The sequence below is a fragment of the Pelecanus crispus genome, unplaced genomic scaffold, assembly GCF_030463565.1.
Source record: "Pelecanus crispus isolate bPelCri1 unplaced genomic scaffold, bPelCri1.pri SCAFFOLD_149, whole genome shotgun sequence".
In the NCBI taxonomy this organism is placed as follows: domain Eukaryota; kingdom Metazoa; phylum Chordata; class Aves; order Pelecaniformes; family Pelecanidae; genus Pelecanus; species Pelecanus crispus.
The window spans coordinates 1-16,398 of NW_027461265.1; the positions used below are offsets into that span (position 1 = coordinate 1).

Below are 16,398 nucleotides of genomic sequence, written 5' to 3' on the forward strand. Positions count from 1 at the left end.
GGGCTTTTGGGGGCATTTTGGGTTGGTTTTGGCCCATTTGAGGTCAGTTCTGAGGGGTTTTGGGGCGTTTTGGGGCCATTTTGGGGGCGCTTGGGGTCAGTTCCGGGGCTTTCGGGGTCCGATCACCCCCCCGTGCCCCCAGGATGCTGCGGGGGGGGTGGCTGTGGCTGGCAGTGCTGTGGCTGGCGGGGGGCTCCCCCCCCCCCGAGCGGGGCCCGCGCCGGGACCTGGCGGGGGTCTCCCACGACCACCGCGACGGCTTCGCCTACGACCACGAGGCCTTTTTGGGGCCGGAGGAGGCCCGGGCCTTCGACCAGCTCTCGCCCGAGGAGAGCCAGCGCCGCCTCGGGTAGGGCGGGGGGCTCGGGGGGGGCCAGGGACCCCCAATATTCCCTTACCCAGCCTTCGGGGGGGCTCGGGGGGGAGCCAGGGGTCTGGGGGGGCTGGGGACACCCCAATATCCCCCGACCCAGGCATCTGGGGGGGCTCGGGGGGGAGCCAGGGGTCTGGGGGGGCTGGGGACACCCCAATATCCCCCGACCCAGGCATCTGGGGGGGCTCGGGGGGGAGCCAGGGGTCTGGGGGGGGCTGGGGACACCCCAATATCCCCCGACCCAGGCATCTGGGGGGGCTCGGGGGGAGCCAGGGGTCTGGGGGGGCCAGGGACACCCCAATATCCCCCGACCCAGGCATCTGGGGGGGCTCGGGGGGAGCCAGGGGTCTGGGGGGGCCGGGGACACCCCAATATCCCCCGACCCAGGCATCTGGGGGGGCTCGGGGGGGAGCCAGGGGTCTGGGGGGGCTGGGGACACCCCAATATCCCCCGACCCAGGCATCTGGGGGGGCTCGGGGGGGAGCCAGGGGTCTGGGGGGGCTGGGGACACCCCAATATCCCCCGACCCAGGCATCTGGGGGGGCTCGGGGGGAGCCAGGGGTCTGGGGGGGCCAGGGACACCCCAATATCCCCCGACCCAGGCATCTGGGGGGGCTCGGGGGGAGCCAGGGGTCTGGGGGGGCCGGGGACACCCCAATATCCCCCGACCCAGGCATCTGGGGGGGCTCGGGGGGGAGCCAGGGGTCTGGGGGGGCTGGGGACACCCCAATATCCCCCGACCCAGGCATCTGGGGGGGCTCGGGGGGGAGCCAGGGGTCTGGGGGGGCTGGGGACACCCCAATATCCCCCGACCCAGGCATCTGGGGGGGCTCGGGGGGAGCCAGGGGTCTGGGGGGGCCAGGGACACCCCAATATCCCCCAACCCAGGCATCTGGGGCGCTCAGGGGGGACCCAGGGCTCTGGGGGGGCTGGGGACCCCCCAATATTCCCTTACCCAGGCTTTTGGGGGGCTCAGGTGGGACCCAGGGGTCTGGGGGGGTCCAGGGCCCCCCAATATCCCCTGACCCAGGCATCTGGGGGGGCTCAGGGGGGACCCAGGGCTCTGGGGGGGCCGGGGGACCCCCCAATATTCCCTTACCCAGGCTTCTGAGGGGCTCAGGGGGGAGCCAGGGGTCTGGGGGGGCCCGGGACCCCCCAATATCCCCCAACCCAGGCATCTGGGGGGCTCGGGGGGGACCCAGGGGTCTGGGGGGGCACTCAGGGACCCCCAATACTCCCAACCCCCGGACGCCGGCATCCGGGGGGCTCCCGGGGGACCCAGGACCCCCAAACCCCCCACCCCAGGCATCTGGGTGCTCCCCCAGACCCAAAGCTCCCCTGCCGCAGCCCAGCTGGGGGGGGTCCTTGGGGGATTTTGGGGGGGCATTGGAGGCATTTTGGGGGGTTTAGGGGACCTCGTGGGCTTTTGGGGGGGTTGGGGGGGTTTGGGGGGGTTCAGGGCACCTCGGGGTTTTTGGGGGGGTTTGGGGAGGTGTTGGGGGGTGTTTGGGGGTTTTGGGGGGCTCAGGGCACCTCTGGGTTTCTGGGGGGGCGTTGGGGGGGTATTTGGGGGTTTTAGGGGACTTTGGGGTTTTTGGGGGGGTTGGGGGGTGTTTGGGGGGGCTTAGGGGACTTTGGGAGGTTTTGGGGGGGTTTGGGGAGGTGTTTGGGGGGCTTGGGGGTTTCAGGGCACCTCGGGGTTTCTGGGGAGGTTGGGGGCCGTGGGGGGGCCTGGGGAGGGTTCGGGGTTTCTGGGGGAGGCTGGGGGGCCTTGGGGGGCTCGGGGGGGGGGTTGGGGTTTCTGGGGGAGGCTGGGGGGCCTTGGGGGGCTCGGGGGGGGGGGGTTGGGGTTGCTGGGGGAGGCTGGGGGACCGTGGGGGGGTCTGGGGGGGTTCGGGGTTTCTGGGGGAGGCTGGGGGGCCTTGGGGGGCTCGGGGGGGGGGTTGGGGTTGCTGGGGGAGGCTGGGGGACCGTGGGGGGTCTGGGGGGGGTTCGGGGTTTCTGGGGGAGGCTGGGGGGCCTTGGGGGGCTCGGGGGGGGGGGTTGGGGTTGCTGGGGGAGGCTGGGGGGCCTTGGGGGGCTCGGGGGGGGGGGTTGGGGTTGCTGGGGGAGGCTGGGGGGCCTTGGGGGGCTCGGGGGGGGGGGGGGTTGGGGTTGCTGGGGGAGGCTGGGGGGCCTTGGGGGGGCTCGGGGGGGGGGGGTTGGGGTTGCTGGGGGAGGCTGGGGGACCGTGGGGGGGTCTGGGGGGGGTTCGGGGTTTCTGGGGGAGGCCGGGGGGCCTTGGGGGGGTCTGGGGGGCCGTGGGGGGCCCTGGGGGTCTGGGGGCCTGGATCGAGCGGACGCAGCGGCGGGCGCGGGACGAGAGCCTGCGGCAGGGCTGGCAGCGCTACGACCGCGACGGCGACGGCGTCGTGACATGGGACGAGTATCGGCGGGAGGCCTACGGCCCCCCCGGTGAGGCGGGGGGCACCCCGGGCGCCCGGGTCGCTGCGGGGGGGCTCGTGGCCCCCCCCCCGACGCCCCTCTCCCCCCGCAGAGGATGACTTCGGGGGGACGCAGCACCCCGAGGCGTACCGGCGCATGCTGGCGCGGGACGAGCGGCGGTTCCGGGCGGCCGACGGCGACGGCGACGGCGGCGCCGACCGCGACGAATTCGCCGCCTTCCTCCACCCCGAGGACTTCGAGCGCATGAGGCCCCTCGTGACGATGGTGGGGGGCACCCCAGGGCGGGGGGGGGGGGGCTCCCGGGACCCCCCCGGGGGTGGGGGTGGGCAGGGGGTGACGCCTCCCCCCTCCCCATTCCGCAGGAGACGATGGAGGACATGGACAAGGACGGGGACGGCTTCATCCAGGAGGATGAGTACATCGGTGAGCGGCACCCACGCCCTCGTTAGCCCCAGCCCGGACCCCCCCGCGCCCTCATTAGCCCCAGCCCAGGACCCCCCGCGCCCTCGTTAGCCCCAGCCCGGGACCCCCGCACCCTCGTTAGCCCCAGCCCAGGCACCTGGGTCCCTCGTTAGCCCCAGCCCGGGACCCCCTGCGCCCTCGTTAGCCCCAGCCCGGGACCCCCGCGCCCTCGTTAGCCCCAGCCCGGGACCCCCTGCGCCCTCGTTAGCCCCAGCCCGGGACCCCCGCGCCCTCGTTAGCCCCAGCCCGGGACCCCCACGCCCTCGTTAGCCCCAGCCCAGGCACCTGGGTCCCTCGTTAGCCCCAGCCCAGGACCCCCCCTGCGCCCTCGTTAGCCCCAGCCCGGGCACCTGGGTCCCTCGTTAGCCCGAACTCCTGGGTGCCCAGGTCCCCCAGCACCCAAATGTCTGGGGATCCCAAGTGACCCCCTCCCTGTGTCCCCCCAACACCCAAACACCTGGGTCCCCCATCCCTGGGTCCCCCAGCACCCAAATGCGGGGTCCCCAAGTGCCCCCTGTGCCTGGGTCCTGAAGCACTCAGATGTGGGGTCCCCAGGAGTCCCCCATCCCTGGGTCCCCCAGCACCCAAATGTGGGGTCCCCAAGTGCCCCCGAGCCCCCAGCCCCTCCGATGGGTGCCCCCGAGCCCCCAGCCCCTCCGATGGGTGCCCCTGAGCCCCCAGCCCCTCCGACAGGCGCCCCCGAGCCCCCGGCCCCTCCGATGGGTGCCCCTGGCCCCCAGCCCCTCCGACGGGTGCCCCCGAGCCCCCGGCCCCTCCGATGGGTGTCCCCGGCCCCTGGCCCCCAGCCCCTCCGACGGGTGCCCCCCGAGCCCCCAGCCCCTCCAATGGGCGCCCCCCGAGCCCCCAGCCCCTCCGATGGGTGCCCCTGGCCCCCAGCCCCTCCAACGGGTGCCCCCGAGCCCCCGGCCCCTCCGATGGGTGTCCCTGGCCCCCAGCCCCTCTGACGGGCGCCCCCGAGCCCCTGGCCCCTCCGATGGGTGCCCCCGAGCCCCCCGGCCCCTCCGATGGGTGTCCCTGGCCCCCAGCCCCTCCAACGGGCGCCCCCGAGCCCCTGGCCCCTCCGATGGGTGCCCCCGGCCCCCGGCCCCCAGCCCCTCCGACGGGTGCCCCCGAGCCCCCGGCCCCTCTGACGGGCACCCCCTCCCCACAGCGGAGCTGTACGCGGGGCGCCCCGGGCGCCCCGGAGCCCGAGTGGGTGCGGGAGGAGCGGGCGCAGTTCGGGCTGGGCGCGGGACCGGGACGGGGACGGGCGCCTGGACGCGGCCGAGGTGGGGGCACTGGCTGCAGCCCCCCAGCCCCGACTGGGCCGGCGTGGAGGCGGCCCACCTGCTGCACCACTCCGACAGCGACAAGGTGGGGCGCGCCGGGGGGGGCCGCGCCGGGGGGCTTGGGGGGCCCGCACCCATGGGGGACCCACGGCTGGGAGGCTTGGGGGGGGACCCAAATCCATTTGGGCTTGGGGGGCACCCACACCCATGGGGGCTTGGCGGGGGAACCTGCACCAGGGGGCTTTTGGGGGGGACCTGCACCCATGGGGGACCCGCGCTGGGGGGCTTGGGGGGACATCCGCGCCTGGGGGGGCTTTTGGGGGGGGAACCCACACCCATGGGGCCTTGGGGGGGGATCCGCACCCGGGGAGCTTTTGGGGGGGGACCCGTGCTCGGGGACACCCGCACCCATGGGGGGACTTGGGGGGGGGGAACCCGTGCCTGGGGGGGGGGTCTTTGGGGGGGGAACCCGCACCCCATGGGGGAACCCGCACCCATGGGGCCTTTGGGGGGGACCCACGCGCGGGGGGGGGACACCTGCACCCATGGGGGGACTGGGAAGGGGGGGACCTGCTCCTGGGGGGCCTTTGGGGGGGGACCTGCACCCATGGGGGTCTTGGGGGGGAACCCATGCCTGGGGGGCCTTTGGGGGGGGAACCCGCACCCATGGGGCCTTTGGGGGGGGGGACACCCAGCACCCCGGGGTCCCTTGGGGGGGGATCCCCGAGCCGGGCGCCCTCGGGGGGCTCCCGGGGGCCGGGCTGACGGGTGCCCCCCAGGACGGGCGGCTGCGGCGGGCGGAGATCCTGGGGCGCTGGCAGCTCTTCGTGGGCAGCCAGGCCACCAACTACGGCCAGGACCTGCAGCGCCCGCACGACGAGCTCTGAGCCCCCCAATAAAGCCGGGGGCACCCACTGCCGCCTGATGGGAGCGGGGGGCGCGGGCCGGGGGGGGCCCCAGGGCAGCGGGGGGACCCCCAGGGACCCCCCAGGGCAGCGGGGGACCCCAGGGATGGCAGGGACCCCCCAGGGGTGGGACCCCAGGGGATGGGGGACCCCCCAGGGACAGTGGGGGACCCAGGGGTGGGGGGGGACCCCAGGGATGGGGGGGACCCCCCGGGGGCAGCAGGGGACCCCAGGGGTGGGGGGGAGAGCAGGGACCCCCAGGAACAGTGGGGGACCCAGGGGTGGGGGGACCCCAGGGGTGGGGGGGGACCCCCCCAGTGAGTAAAGACCCCCCTGGGGACCCCTCAAGTGACATCAAGGACCCCCCCCACCCCGGGACACCTAGGGGACACCAGACCCCCTTGGGACAACAGGGGACCCCCCCCCCCCCCCCCCCGGACGTTGGGGACCCCCCCAGTGACATTAAGGCCCCCCCCCAACAGTGGGGACCCCCCAGGGGGACCCCATGGGGGACACTGAGACCCCCCCCCAGTGACAATAACACCCCCCCCTGGAGACCCCCTAAGCGACGTTAAGGACCCCCAGGGACATTGGGGGACCCCCAGGGGATGGGCACAGGGACTTTGGGGGCACCCCAAGGGGGTGTGGGGACCCCCCCCGGGGACCCCAAGTGACACCGGGGACGCCCAGAAGACAGCAGGGTCCCCCCCCCGGCACGCTGGGGACCCCCTGGTGACATCAGGGACCACCCCCTCTCCCCCCAGGACATCAGGGACCCCCGGGGACACCCCCGGTGACATCAGGGACCCCCGGGGACATTGCGGATCCCCCCTGGTGACATCAGGGACCACCCCAGGACATCGGGGATCCCCCCCGGGGACCCCCCCCGGACACTGGGGACCCCCCAGGGCATTGGGGGCCCCCCCCCCCTGGTGGACATCAGGGGACCCCTGGGGACATTGGGGACCCCCGGTGACATCAGGGACCACCCCCAGGACATTGGGGACCCCCCGGGATATTGCAGCCCCCCCCGGTGACACTGGGGACCCCCCCCGGGACATTGGGGACCCCCCCGGGGACACGAGGGACCCCCGACAGCAGCCAGCCCCATTCCGGCTGCGTTTATTCCTCGGCGACGGCCCCCGTATAAAAACATAACTTATGAAAGGGGGGAGGGGACGGGGACCCCCGCGGCCCCCCCAAACCGCGCACCCCCCACAACCCATGGGGGGAGGGGACACAACAGGGACCCCCCAAGGCCAGGGGGGGGTGACAAGGTCCATGGGGGGACACTGGGGACCCCTCCAGGGGTACAGCCCCCCCCCGCTGGGGACCCCAAAGAACATGGGGGCCCCCCCAAAACACACAGGACCCCCCCCAACTGGGGGGGGGGGAATTGGGGACCCCCGGGGACGTGGGGACCCCCCTAAGGACATGAGCCCCCCCAGGGACGTGGGGACCCCTTTATTGGGGGGGTGACAGAGGGGACCCCCAGTGACACGGGGGGGACAGAGAGGACACATGTGTCCCCCCCCAAGGGGGGGGGACTTGGGGGACCCCCCCCATGGCAATCGGGGGGCCCCCCGTGACGGGGGGGTGGTGCCCCCCGAGGGCTGCAGGAGCCCCCCAGCAGCGGGGGGGTGGGGACCCCCGGGGGGGTGTGTGGGGACCCCTGGCAGGGTTGGGGACCCCGGGGGGGTTTGGGGACCCCAGGGAGGTTGGGGGACCCCGGGGGGGCTGCGGGGACCCCCCGGCGGGGGGTTGGGGACCCCCGGGGGGCTGTGGGGACCCCCGCCCCTAGCGCATGCGGTAGTCGGTGGAGCAGGAGAGCTCGCACAGCTGCCCCTTGAAGTCCAGGTCGATGGTGAAGTCGAGGTCGCGCTGCGGGGGAAGGGGGTCAGCGCCCCCCAAAACCCAAAGGGACCCCCCCAGCGTCCCCCAAACCCCCAGGGACCCCCCAACACCCGAAGGGACCCCCCCAGCGTCCCCCAAACCCCCAGGGACCCCCCAACACCCGAAGGGACCCCCCCAGCGTCCCCCAAACCCCCAGGGACCCCCCCAACACCCGAAGGGGACCCCCCCAGCATCCCCCAAACCCCCAGGGACCCCCCCAACACCCGAAGGGACCCCCCCAGCGTCCCCCAAACCCCCAGGGACCCCCCCAACACCCGAAGGGACCCCCCTGAGTGTCCCCTACACCTACAGGGACCCCCCCAATCCAAAGGCATCCCTAAAACCTACAGGGACCCCCAAAGGGACCCCTCAGTGTCCCCCCAAATCCCAAGGGACCCCCAAAGGTACCCCCCAAAGCTATAGGACCTCCCCCGTGTCCCCCAAACCCCAAAAGGACCCCCCAGTGCCCCCCAAATCCAAAGGGACCCCCCCAGTGTCCCCAAACGTCCCCGGGCTCACGTTCTTGGCGCTGGGGCTCATGGTGATGGCGAAGACCACCAGAGCTCGCGGTGTCCCCCCATGTCCCCCCGTGACCCCAAGGCCCCCCCCATGTCCCCCCCCTGTGACCCCAAGGCCCCCTCCTGTCCCCCCGTGTCCCCAAGGCCCCCCCAATGTCCCCCCCCGCCGCCCCCCTCCCCGGTCTTGTGCTCAGATGGCGCAGAGCAGAGCTCGCAGCGTCCCCTGTCCCCCGCGTCCCCCTGTCCCGGGGTCCCCGGTGTCCCCCCCGATGTCCCCAGGGTCCCCCCCGATGTCCCCGGTGTCCCCCTGATGTCCCCAGGCCCCCCCCGATGTCCCCCAAGCTCAAGTTCCTGGCGCTGGGCTCAGGCGCTGGTGACAACGACCAGAGCTCAGAGCGTCCCTGCTGTCCCCCCGTGTCCCCCCGTGTCCCCGGGCCCCCCCGGGCCCCCCCGGGCCCCCCCAGGCCCCCCCCGGGCCCCCCGCCGCGCTCACGTTGTTCTTGGCGTTGGGCTTCATGGTGATGGTGCCGAAGATCTCCTCGCCCGTCTTGACGGTGAGGTAATCCTCCATGTAGAACACCGTCTGCTTCCAGTGCGTGTAGGGCGACTCGGGGGCCTGCGGCGCCACGGGCACCCATGGGCACCCCGTGGGGACGGGACCCCCCCTGGGGACCCCCCCCCCGACCCCTGGGCACCCCGCACCCCGAGGGGACCGGGACCCCCCCAGAGACCCCTGGGCACCCCGCGGGGACGAGACCCCCAGACCCATGGGGGACCCCCGGGACCCCGAGGGGCACGGACCCCCTGGCACCCCTGGGCACCCCCCGGGACCCCCCCCCGACCCATGGGGACCCCGCACCCCAAAGGGCAGGGACCCCCCCCGGCACCCCCTGGGGACCCCCCCTGGGAACCCCCGGGACCCCCCTGAGGACCCATAGGGACCCCAGCACCCCAAAGGGCGGGGACCCCCCCCGGCACCCCTGGGGACCCCCCACACCCCGAAGGGAGGGGACCCCCAGGCACCCATGGGGACCCCGGCACCCCGAAGGGCAGGGACACCCCCCCCCCCCAAGACCCATGGGACCCCCTGGGCGAGGGGACCTCCCTGGGAGAGGTGGGGATCCCCCCAGGGACCCCCAGGGTCACTTGGCCCCCCCCCTGCACAAGGGGACCCCCCCCAGGGCCACATGGGGACCCCCCAGGGACCCCCAAACCCAGAGAGCAGCGCAGCCCCCCCCCAGTGCCACCCCTGGCCCCGCCCCCTCCGAGGCTCCGCCCCAATGGGACCACCCCCACCGCAGGCCACACCCCCACCCCATGGCCCCCACCCCTGGCCCCTTGGCCCCCGCCCCTGAGGCAGCTCCACCCCCCGGCCCTTGGGCCCCGCCCCCCACTCACAGGTGGGAGCACCCTCCAGAGCCCGATAGGGCCCTGCTGCTGGCCCCGCCCCCTCTGGGGCTGGCCACACCCCCTCACCGACTAGCCCCGCCCCTGCTCACTGCTACAGGGAACCTGATAGGTCCCTGCCATTGGCTCCGCCCCCGGGGCTGGCCACACCCCCCATACAACTAGCTCCACCCCCTAAAGAAGGCCCCACCCCCTAGAGCAGGCTCCGCCCCTCCTCACTGCTACAGGGAACCCGATAGGGCCTTGCCCGTGGCTCCGCCCCCTCACAAACTAGCTCCACCCCCTCCAGCAATGGCCACACCCCCTCACTGAGTAGCTCCACCCCCTAGAGCAGGCTCCGCCCCTCCTCACTGCTACAGGGAACATGATAGGTCCCTGCTAGTGGCCCCACCCCTTAGAGCAGGCTCCACCCCCTGCTCACTGCTACAGGGAACCCGATAGGGTCCTGCTGTTAGCTCCACCTCCTCATGAACTAGCTCCACCCCCTCCAGCAATGGCCACACCCCCTCACCGACTAGCCCCGCCCCTGCTCACTGCCACAGGGAGCCCGATAGGGCCCTGCCCGTGGCTCCGCCCCCTCCAGCAATGGCCACACCCCCTCACCGACTAGCCCCGCCCCTGCTCACTGCCACAGGGAGGCCCGATAGGGCCCTGCCCGTGGCTCCGCCCCCTCCAGCAAATGGCCACACCCCCTCACCGACTAGGCCCCCGCCCCTGCTCACTGCCACAGGGAGCCCGACAGGGCCCTGCCCGTGGCCCCGCCCCCTCCAGCAATGGCCACACCCCCTCACTGAGTAGCTCCACCCCTTAGAGCAGGCTCCACCCCTGCTCACTACTACAGGGAACCCGATAGGGCCCTGCTGTTGGCCCCGCCCCCTCCAGCAATGGCCACACCCCCTCACCGACTAGCCCCGCCCCTGCTCACTGCTACAGGGAACCCGATAGGGTCCTGCTGTTGGCTCCACCTCCTCATGAACTAGCTCCACCCCCTCCAGCAATGGCCACACCCCCCTCACCGACTAGCCCCGCCCCTGCTCACTGCCACAGGGAGCCCGATAGGGCCCTGCCGTGGCCCCGCCCCCTCCAGCAATGGCCACACCCCCCTCACTGAGTAGCTCCACCCCCTTAGAGCAGGCTCCGCCCCCTGCTCACTGCCACAGGGAGCCCGATAGGGCCCTGCCCGTGGCTCCGCCCCCCTCCAGCAATGGCCACACCCCCTCACCGACTAGCCCCGCCCCTGCTCACTGCCACAGGGAGCCCGACAGGGCCCTGCCCGTGGCCCCCGCCCCCGGCCCCCGCCCGGCCCCGCCCGCTCACTGGTGGAGAAGCCGGTGCGCTTGTGGCAGCGCGTGAACTCGATGTGAAGTAGGCCACCAGCGCGTGCACGTAGTCGTTGCGCTTCACCTGGAGGCAGAACGGCGCTCGTGAACGTCAGCTCCTCCACCTTCACCGTGTAGATGTCCACCTCCTGCGGGGGGGGCACGTCAGGGGGGCCCCAAAACACCGGGGGGGGGCACGTCAGGGGGGCCCCAAAACACCGGGGGGGGCACCCCCAAAAGGCTTCCTGGGGGGGTGGGGCACATTGGGGGAGGGCCCAAACCCACCTCCTGCGGGGGGGCACGTCAGGGGGACCCAAACCACCTGGGGGGGGCACCCCCCAAAAGGCTTCCTGGGGTCCCCTCCTGGGGGGCAGAGCATGAGGGGGGCCCAAACCCAGCTCCCCGGGGGGGGGCACATCAGGGGGACCCCAAAACTGCCTGGGGGGGGCAGGGGGCACCCCCAAAAGGCTTCCTGGGGTCCCCTCCTGGGGGGCAGAGCATGAGGGGGCCCAAACCCAGCTCCTGGGGGGGGGCGGGCAAGAGAATGACAGAAGCCCAAATCCACCTCCTGGTGGGGGGGCACCCCCAAAAGGCTTCCTGGGGGGGCAATGATCTACTGGGGGGGGGAACCTGCAAACCCATCTCTTGGGGGACCCCAACCCACCTCCTGGGGGGGTGGACCCCCCGAATCTCCCTCCTTGGAGAGTGACCAAAGGGGCACAGAGACCCCCACGCCCCCATTCACTTCCTGGGGCCAAGGGGGTCCCCAGGGTCCCCCAAATTCAGCTCCTGGGGGGGGTCTCACAGGGGCAAAGGGACCCCCAATGCCACATGCCACAGTAAGGGGAACCACAGGGCCCCCCAAATCCCCTCTGGGGACAACAGAGAGCCGAGCCGGCCCCTGCGACCGCCCAGCGGGGCCAGGGGGTCCCCGTGCCCCCCCAGACCCACCTTAATGAGGCAGGCGTTGGTAACGAGCTGCTTGGGGTCCACCACGTCGACGAGCGGCTCCTTGATGGCCACGTCCTTGATGCAGGACATGTCGAAGCCGTAGACGTTCTCTCCCACCCTGGGAGGGGGCGAACGGCCATGAGGGGGGGCGACACGCACAAATTTGGGGGCCACCCCCCGGGCCCCCCAAACCCCCCTTACAGTGGATCTTGTAGTCCTTGTACTGCCGGTCCTCGATGGCCGTCACGTAGAGCGTCGCCCGGATCGGGGAAGATGAGGCCGTCGGGGGTCTGGGGGGAGGCACGGGGGGGGAGGTCAGCGTGGCCAGGGGGGTCCCCAAAATCTGTCTGGGGGGGGCTGAGGGCAGTCTGTGGGGCCTAGGGAGGGTTTTGGGGGGGGCTCCCCGGTCTCAGCAGCTGCTGCTTGTGGGCGTGGACGAGGCGTGGATGAGAGCGACGGACGCAGAGATTTTGGGGGGCGTTTTTTTTGGGGTGGGGTCCCAGGGGCCCCCCCCAGATGTTTGCGCATGCGGAATGAGGTGGATTTGCAGGAGCCGCAGCGGGGACGGGGGGCTGTGGCAGGGGTTTGGGGGGGCGGCAGGGGGGCTTTGGGGGATCATGCGGGGTAGGGGGTGGTTTTGGGGGGCTCCCGGGGCCCCCCCAGACTGACCAGCCACTTGTCGCGGGCGTAGATGACGGTGTTGAGCATGGACTCGTAGAAGAGGCAGTAGCCCATCCACTCGCTGATGATGATGTCGACCTTCTCCACCGGCAGCTCCACCTCCTCCACCTTCCCTTGATGATGGACACCACTGCCGGGGCGGGGGGGGAAAACGGGGGGGGTCAGGGGGGCACCCGGGGGGGGCCAGGGCTGGGGGGAAGGATTGGGGGGCAGCTGGGGGGGCTGGGGGGCAATTAGTGGAACCAGAGGGCAGTTGGGGGGCACTGACGGGAGCCAGGGGAGCAATTAGGGGTCTGGGGGTAGCTCGGGAGGGGCACTTAGGGGGCCCAGGTATAGCTGGGAGGCACGTAGGGGGCTCAAGGGGGGTGTTAGGGGTCCTGAGGGTATTTGGGGGGGGCAGCTAGGAGCCAAGCAGGGCAGTCAGAGGGCCTGGAAAGAAGCTGGGGTGCAGGTAGGGGGTCTGAGGGGTGCAGTTAGGGTGGGCCGGGGGGCCGTTAGGGGGTCCCAGGGGGTATCTGGGGGGGCCACTCAGGGGGCCCAGGGGGGGAATTAGGGGACAGTTAGGGGACCCAGGGGTATCCAGGGGACACTCAGGGGGCAGTTAGGGGACCCAGGGGTATCTGGGGGGCACTTAGGGGGCCCAGGGGGGCACTTAGGGGGTCCAGAGGTATCCGGGGGGACACTCAGGGGGCAGTTAGGGGGGCCCAAGGGGGCACTCAGGGGACAGTTAGGGGACCCAGGGGTATCTGGGGGGCACTCAGGGGGCCCAGGGGGGCACTTAGGGGGTCCAGAGGTACCTGGGGGACACTCAGGGGGGCAGTTAGGGGACCCAAGGGGTATCTGGGGGGAGTTAGGGGGGCCCAGGGGGGTATTTAGGGGCCAATTAGGGGTCTGGGGGGGGGGGGGGCACTCAGGGGGTCTCTCACCATGGTCCAACTTATTGGCCTTGACGATCTTGACGGCGTAGTCGGAGATGCTGGAGCACTCGATCTGGGGGGTGAGGGCACAGGGGTGAGCCAGGAGCCCCCCAAACCTCCCAGGGCCCCCCCAAAACCCCCCAGGGCCCCCCAAACCCCCTGGCTCACCCCGATGACGCGGCGGGCGCCGGCCTTGGCGGCGAACATGCAGAGGATGCCGGTGCCGCTGCCAACGTCCAGCACCACCTTGTCCTTGAAGAGGTGCCGGTTGTGGAACATGGAGTTGCGTGGAACATGGAGTTGCGGTAGGTCAGCGTGCGCACCTCGTCCTTCAGCATCTCCTGGGGGGGGCGAGGAGGGGCTTTGGGTGGGGGGCTGCACCCCAAAACCACCCCTGAACCCCCCCAAAAGTCCTCCCAGACCCCCTGAGCTGCCCCGAGCCTCCCTGGGCTCCCCTGAGCCTCCCTGAGCGCCTGCCGAGGCCACTTTGTCCTTCAGCGTCTCCTGGGGGGCGAGGAGGGGTTTTGGGGGGGGGGGGGCAGCACCCCAAACCCACCCCTGAACCCCCCCAAACCCCCTCCAGACCCCTGAGCTGCCCCAAACCCCGTCCTGCACCCCCCAAGGCCACTTTGTCCTTCAGCATCTCTGGGGGGGCCAAGGGGGGAGGTTCGGGGGGGTCCTGTACCCCCCAAAAACCCCTGAGCCCCCCCAAAGTCCCCCCCAAGCTGCCCCAAACCCACTCCTGCACCCCCAAAGACACCCCATCCTTCAGCATCTCCTGGGGGGAGCGGATTTGGGGGGGCTCTAAACCCCCTGAACCCCCAAAACCCCCCTGACCCCCCCCCAAATCACTGCCTTTCCCTTCAGCATTCTCTGGGTAGAAGCCAGGATTGGGGGGGGCCCTAAAAACCCCTGAACCCTCCAACCCCCCCCAAACCACCTTCTTGAGCATCACTGGAGGCAACAAGGAAATTTGGGGGGGGGGGGGCTAATGACCCCACAGCCCCCCCAAAACCCACTCCTGCCCCTCCTGGGAGCACAGAGGGGGCAAAAGGGCCCCCCCAAGCCCCCCTCCTGGGTGGTCCACAGCCCCCAGTCGGCCTGGGGGGGGTCTGGGGTGCCCTGGGGGGGTCTGGGTGGGTTTTGGGGTGCCCTGGGGGGGTCCCCCGATACCTCGTGGATGCCAAAGTGGGCGTAGGAGTCGAAGTAGTAATCCTTGGAGGTCATCTCCTCGGCCGAGGGCTTGGCGCTGCTCTCCCCGGGGGGGCACGAAACCTGGGGGGGGGGGGGGGAGGGTGACGACAGAGGGGTGGGGGGGGTGAGGGAAAAGGGGGGGGACCCCCATCAGACCCCCAGCCCCCCCAAATCTCCCTGGGATCCCCCCAAATCCTACCGCTCGCTCGTACACAGGGCTGCGGGGGGGGACGGGGAGGGTGTGTGGATGTGGGGGGGTTTGGGTTGGTTTTGGGGTCCCTGGGGTTTTTTTTTGGGGGGGGCATGGGGGGTTTTGGGGGGGCCCTGGGGTTTTTTGGGGGGGCCTGGGGGTTTTGGGGGGCCCTGGGGGTGGTTTTGGGGGGTTTAAAGGATATTTACATCTTCTAGCGGCGTCTGGAGGCTCATCCCGTTAGCCAGGGTGGCTACAAACGTCTAGGAGAGAGGAAGGGAGAGACGTCAACCCCGGGGGGGGCCGGGGGACCCCCAAAACGGGATGGGGGGGCCCCCTGGGGGGGGAGCACCCATGGGGGGCTGGTAGGGGCTTTGAGGGGGTGCAGGGATGTATTGAGGGCTTGGGGGGGGTCCTAAGGACTCTGATTTTGGGGGGCAGGGAGGATTTGAGGGGCTCAGGAGCCCATTTTGGGGGTGCAGTGATGGTCTGGGGGGGCTCAGGGCTTCAGTTTAGGGGGGCAGAGGGGGTTGGGGGGGTTGAAGCCCCCAATGTGGGGGGCTGTGAGGATTTGGGGGGGGCTCAGGAGCTCATTTTGGGGGGCGGGTGGTGGTTGAGGGGGCTCAGGACCTTGATTTAGGGTGGCAGAGGGGGCTGTGGGGGGCTCAGGACCCTGTTTTGGGGGGGCACTGAAGACCTGGGGGGCAGAGGACCCCTATTTGGGGGGCACTGAGGACTGGGGGGGCAGGACCCTATTTTGGGGGACTGGGGGGGCAGGACCCCGCTGCAGGGGGGGCTCAGATCTGGGAGGGCTCCAGACCCCAAAGTTGGGGGCAGCTTTTGGGGGGGGGGGAGTTTTGGGGGGCAGCAGCTCCTGTGTCCACCCCCCGTCACCCCACGGCGCGCCTGAGTCACCCCCCTGTCACGACATGACCCCCCCAAATCACAACAGACCCCCCAAAGTCACGATAGGACCCCCCCCACACCCTGGCCGCGCTCCCAATCACGACAGCCCCCCCCCCCCGAGTCGTGAACCCCCCCAAACCCCACCCCCCTCACAACAGCGCCATCGCTGTCACGACAGGCCCCGCCCCTATCGCCCCCCCCTTTGTTCCCGCCGTGGCGGGAGCCGCGTGGCGGGGGCGGGGCCGCAGGGGGGGGGGCGGGGGGGGTCCGGACCCCCCCCACGTGGCCCCGCCGCCACGTGGCCCCTCCCCCCACGTGCGCGTGGGGCCGCCCCCCGCCTCGGCCCGTCCCCCCCAGCCCCACTGCACCCCCCACCCCCCCCCGGGCCCCCCCAAACCCCGCCAACCCCCCGCTCCCTCACGGGCCCCTCAGACCCCCCCACCCCCCCCGGGCCCCCCAGAGCCCCCCAAAAGCGCACCGCGGCCCCCCCCCGAGCCCCCCCCGGCCCCACCGCAGCCCCCCCAGCGCCCCCCGACCGCACCCCGGCCCCCCCGCGGGCCCCTCAGCGGCCCCCGGGCCCCTCAGGCCCCGTTACAGCCGCCCCCCGCCCGGCCCCCCCGGCCCATCATGGCCCCCGGCCCCGCTCACCTCCATGATGCAGTTCGCCGCCTCCGCCATCTTGTGAGCGCGAGGAGCGGCCCCCTCCCCGCCGCCCGCTCCTTTTATAACGGGGGCGGGGCGGAGCGCGCCCCCCGCGCCACCCCATTGGCCGCCGTTAGCCGGCGGCGCGCCCCATTGGACAGCGCGGCCGCCGCTCGCCGCCCGGCCCCCGCCCCTACCGCGCGGCGCTGCAGGGGGCGGGCCCGCAGGGCCGATTGGGCCGCGCGGTGCCAATCATGGAAGGGGGGGGGGACTCGGAAGCCCCGCCCCCGCAGCGGGACAGCCCCG

The 16,398-nt window shown here is 72.3% G+C and overlaps 2 protein-coding genes across 2 annotated transcripts; one reads left to right on the plus strand and one right to left on the minus strand.

The window, feature by feature from the left end:
* Positions 1–209: 209 nt before the first annotated feature.
* LOC142596870 (reticulocalbin-3-like) lies at positions 210–5,456 on the plus strand (the record flags this gene model as incomplete). Its single annotated transcript, XM_075727336.1, is given in 8 exon segments — positions 210–349; positions 2,643–2,827; positions 2,910–3,082; positions 3,181–3,241; positions 4,237–4,520; positions 4,522–4,572; positions 4,574–4,654; positions 5,349–5,456. Coding segments are annotated over 8 exon segments (1,083 nt in total), but the record flags the coding sequence as incomplete, so codon positions are not given.
* A 1,815-nt stretch (positions 5,457–7,271) lies between these two features.
* On the minus strand, positions 7,272–16,128 carry LOC142596869 (protein arginine N-methyltransferase 1-like). Its single transcript, XM_075727335.1, is given in 16 exon segments — positions 7,272–7,355; positions 8,379–8,501; positions 10,602–10,654; positions 10,657–10,711; positions 10,713–10,760; positions 11,563–11,673; positions 11,676–11,680; positions 11,764–11,824; positions 11,826–11,852; positions 12,232–12,359; positions 12,362–12,373; positions 13,170–13,233; positions 13,329–13,448; positions 13,451–13,501; positions 14,334–14,435; positions 16,099–16,128. Coding segments are annotated over 16 exon segments (1,074 nt in total).
* Between the last annotated feature and the right edge of the window lie 270 nt (positions 16,129–16,398).